The sequence below is a fragment of the Malania oleifera genome, chromosome 3 (assembly GCF_029873635.1).
Source record: "Malania oleifera isolate guangnan ecotype guangnan chromosome 3, ASM2987363v1, whole genome shotgun sequence".
NCBI classification, from domain to species: Eukaryota; Viridiplantae; Streptophyta; class Magnoliopsida; order Santalales; family Ximeniaceae; genus Malania; species Malania oleifera.
Window position 1 is genome coordinate 52,268,930 of NC_080419.1, and position 2,975 is coordinate 52,271,904.

General features: G+C 34.9%; 1 protein-coding gene across 1 annotated transcript; it reads right to left on the reverse strand.

Moving 5' to 3' along the window:
- Nucleotides 1-235: 235 nt before the first annotated feature.
- Nucleotides 236-2,561, reverse strand: LOC131151312 (vesicle-associated protein 4-2-like). The gene is made up of 5 exons (XM_058102563.1): nt 2,394-2,561; nt 2,010-2,151; nt 1,657-1,737; nt 1,417-1,535; nt 236-349 (listed from the first exon to the last, which is right to left on the reverse strand). The coding sequence occupies exons 2-5, from the start codon at nt 2,077-2,079 to the stop codon at nt 236-238; spliced, it is 384 nt and encodes a 127-aa protein (XP_057958546.1). The 5' UTR covers nt 2,080-2,151; nt 2,394-2,561.
- Between the last annotated feature and the right edge of the window lie 414 nt (nt 2,562-2,975).

Sequence of the window (2,975 nt, forward strand, 5' to 3'; positions counted from 1 at the left end):
CCAATTCAAATTACGTTTTACATACCTTCTAATGAGAGGAGCCACCAGCATCATCTGATCGAGATTGGTGCATCATTTGTTCGAACTACATTTGCCTATCCATCATGGCTTCCAGTTGGGCTTGAAAGGTGGATATCGTCTCTTTCAATTCCTAGTTCTCCACTACAACGGTGGACACCGTGTCTTTCAATTCCTGACTCTCCATTTCCACCATATGCATCCATCAAACCATCTCCTAATTGTGTATTTTTGGACATTTTTTATGATATAGGAACATGAGGTTGGAATCATGCCCATTTTGTAGGGGCAGTCTAAAGAAAGTAAATTCTGGGGACTTGTGGGTTCTCCCCTGCAGGAATGATGTGGTTGACATGGAAAACGTATCAAAGGAAGACATTTTACACTTTTTTCTCTATATAAACAGCCTACCTAAAGATATTTCTTATGCTCTTTTTCTACTGTATTATTAATACTTGATCTGATCTAGGGAAGATGGAGCAATGATGTATAGAAAGAAGGAAATGCCAGCAATTGATGTAAACTAAGTGGGTAAGGTTTTCACCTTGAGTTTCTAACTTACAATCTGCATGATATTTTGTACCAATTAAAAACCACTCATCTTAAAAATTAAAAGCTTATTGTTACTGATGAGGTGGTTTTCCATTAATGGAGCTAGCTCTTGTGAGGTGGTTTTCCATTCATCGCACAATCTCGGCACGCTCCTCCAATGGAACTTCTAATGTTCCATTTCCACTCAAGAACATTAGGCCCCAAAGCATATAAAAATCTTTTAAGGTAAGACAAACAAACATTCCACACTATAGGAATGGTAAAAAAATAATTATTTATCCCATTTTTATAGTCATATGGTGGGGCATAAGTCTTTGTAAAATTAATAATTCTTTTCTAGAAAGAATATATTAAAATACAAATTGTAAAATTTAAAAAATTATTTATTTATCATTTTTCACTTCAACATATGTAAATTGTAATAAACTAATGTCTCGAGTTTGAATTTGTATTGATTTTTATCTATATTCACACAAATTCAAATTCTACCTATAAATTCTAAACTTCCAAATATAGAGTAATGTTAGTGTTTAGGTAGATAGCGATCTGTGTTTTGTTCAAACTATGCACTAAATCCAAATTATAAATTTCGAAAGTTCAATATCATGCAAGATTGTATTTAGAAGTTAAGCTTTCAAGATTTAGATTCAAATTTAAGAGAACTTTAAAAATTGAAGTACCCAAAATTTTACTTTAATATATATATATATATACTTGAAAGGAACAAATATATAATATGTTTGCAGCAAGAATAAGAGTTTCCACAAAAGTTCCCCAAATTGTGCTCACATCACAATATATTTCTCACCAGAAGTAAATCTCAAATAAATGGCCCACATAACATACCAGCTCTGGTACATAGTCTCTTCCTCCTTTGACTTTTAAACTCACAATCTTGAACTTAACCCTGCTCCTCTGCTCCACAAGTTTCTCATTGTTTTCTAGATGCTCTACAAACTTGAACACTGTCAATTAGGTTACAAAGTCAGATGACGAAACCACCAAAAACAAAGTAATCAATGTATTTGAACCGGTTTTTTGGCATTCTTCTAAATATTGAAGAAATGAAAAAAAAAAATGTATTACCAGTTGCAATAAGACTTTCGCCTGGAGCAAGTATTCCCCGAGGGGGGGCGCATGCAGTAGCACTTCGGAGTCGTTGTTTGCCTGGTTCATTTTAAAAAAAAAAAATACAAACAAACCAAAAGGGTCAAAACAAATCAGACAGTGAATGAAAATTCTAGCTGGAAAAGCAGTAATCTGCAAAGAGATAAAACAAAAATTTTAGCGGAAACTATAACTGAATCGATCCAATCATCCAAAAACCAAAACCCCATATCAAGTTAACAAAGTGAAAAAAGTAAGTTAACAAAAATATCAAGAAAACAATAGAGAACCAAAAATAGACAAAAAAACAAAGAGGAACACTTGAGACGCACAGGGAAAGAAGAGCTTATTTGGAGGATCGAGATGAAGCCTGTGCTTGGCGGGAAGAAAAGATTTCGCCATGGATGAAACAGGGTTCTTGACATGAACATTCTGCCCCTCCGCAAGCTGATGAAGCTGCAAGTGACTTCGGTTCTACGAAGAAGAAGAAGATGTAATTAACAGCTCTAACAGTTCCAAAAAAAGCCTTACACACAGCCCCAATAACCCAACAAACAACTCTAACAGTTCCAAACAACCATTAACAGAGTGCTCCAAGTGAACAATTATAAAGTTGAATTTTTTGAACAAAATCGATGATGAACAACTTGATATTAAGATGTATGGTGGTATTTAGAACATTTGGAAAAAATGAGAGATTAAGGAAAGAAATGTACCAAGGGAGAGGGGCTGGGGCTACGAGGGCTGACGAAGAGGCGAGGGGCGACGGCAAAGGGCGACCGCGAACCAGGTTGCGAAGAAGAGAAGATGGGGAGTGGAGGAGGGAAGAAGAAAATGTAAAGGAGGGGCGACGGGCGACCGCGAACCAGCTGCGATGGAGTGAGGATGGGGAGTGGAGGAGGGAAGCAGAAAATGTAAAGGAGGGAAAATAAGGAGATTGGGGGAAACTCACTGGGTAAGTGTGAAATAAAATATTTTTATTTTTTTTTAATAAAAAAGCTAATAGTGACGGTTTAACAAACTGTCACTAATACCAGCCTAATAGTGACGCTTCTCAAATTCCTCACTAATAAGGGGTCATTAGTGACGAATTTGTATATTCGTTACTAATACTTTAAGATAAATTATTTTTATTTTTTAAAAAATAATGAAAGTATTAGTAATAATTCTCAAATTTGTTACTAATAAATGGTCAATAGTGACAAATTTGTATATTCATCACTAATATTCTGAAATAAAAATTTTTTATCTTTTTTTTTAAATAAGGGAAGTATTAGTGACGATTCTCAAATCCGTCA

Excerpts from the sequence above, each read along its gene's own strand:
- LOC131151312 (XM_058102563.1), bottom strand. The coding sequence starts at position 2,079 with ATGGCGAAATCTTTTCTTCCCGCCAAGCACAGGCTTCATCTCGATCCT. Across the intron at positions 1,738-2,009 it reads AAATAAGCTCTTCTTTCCCT|GCAAACAACGACTCCGAAGT; the intron begins GTGCGTCTCAAG and ends AAAATGAACCAG. Across the intron at positions 1,536-1,656 it reads CGAAAGTCTTATTGCAACTG|TGTTCAAGTTTGTAGAGCAT; the intron begins GTAATACATTTT and ends CCTAATTGACAG.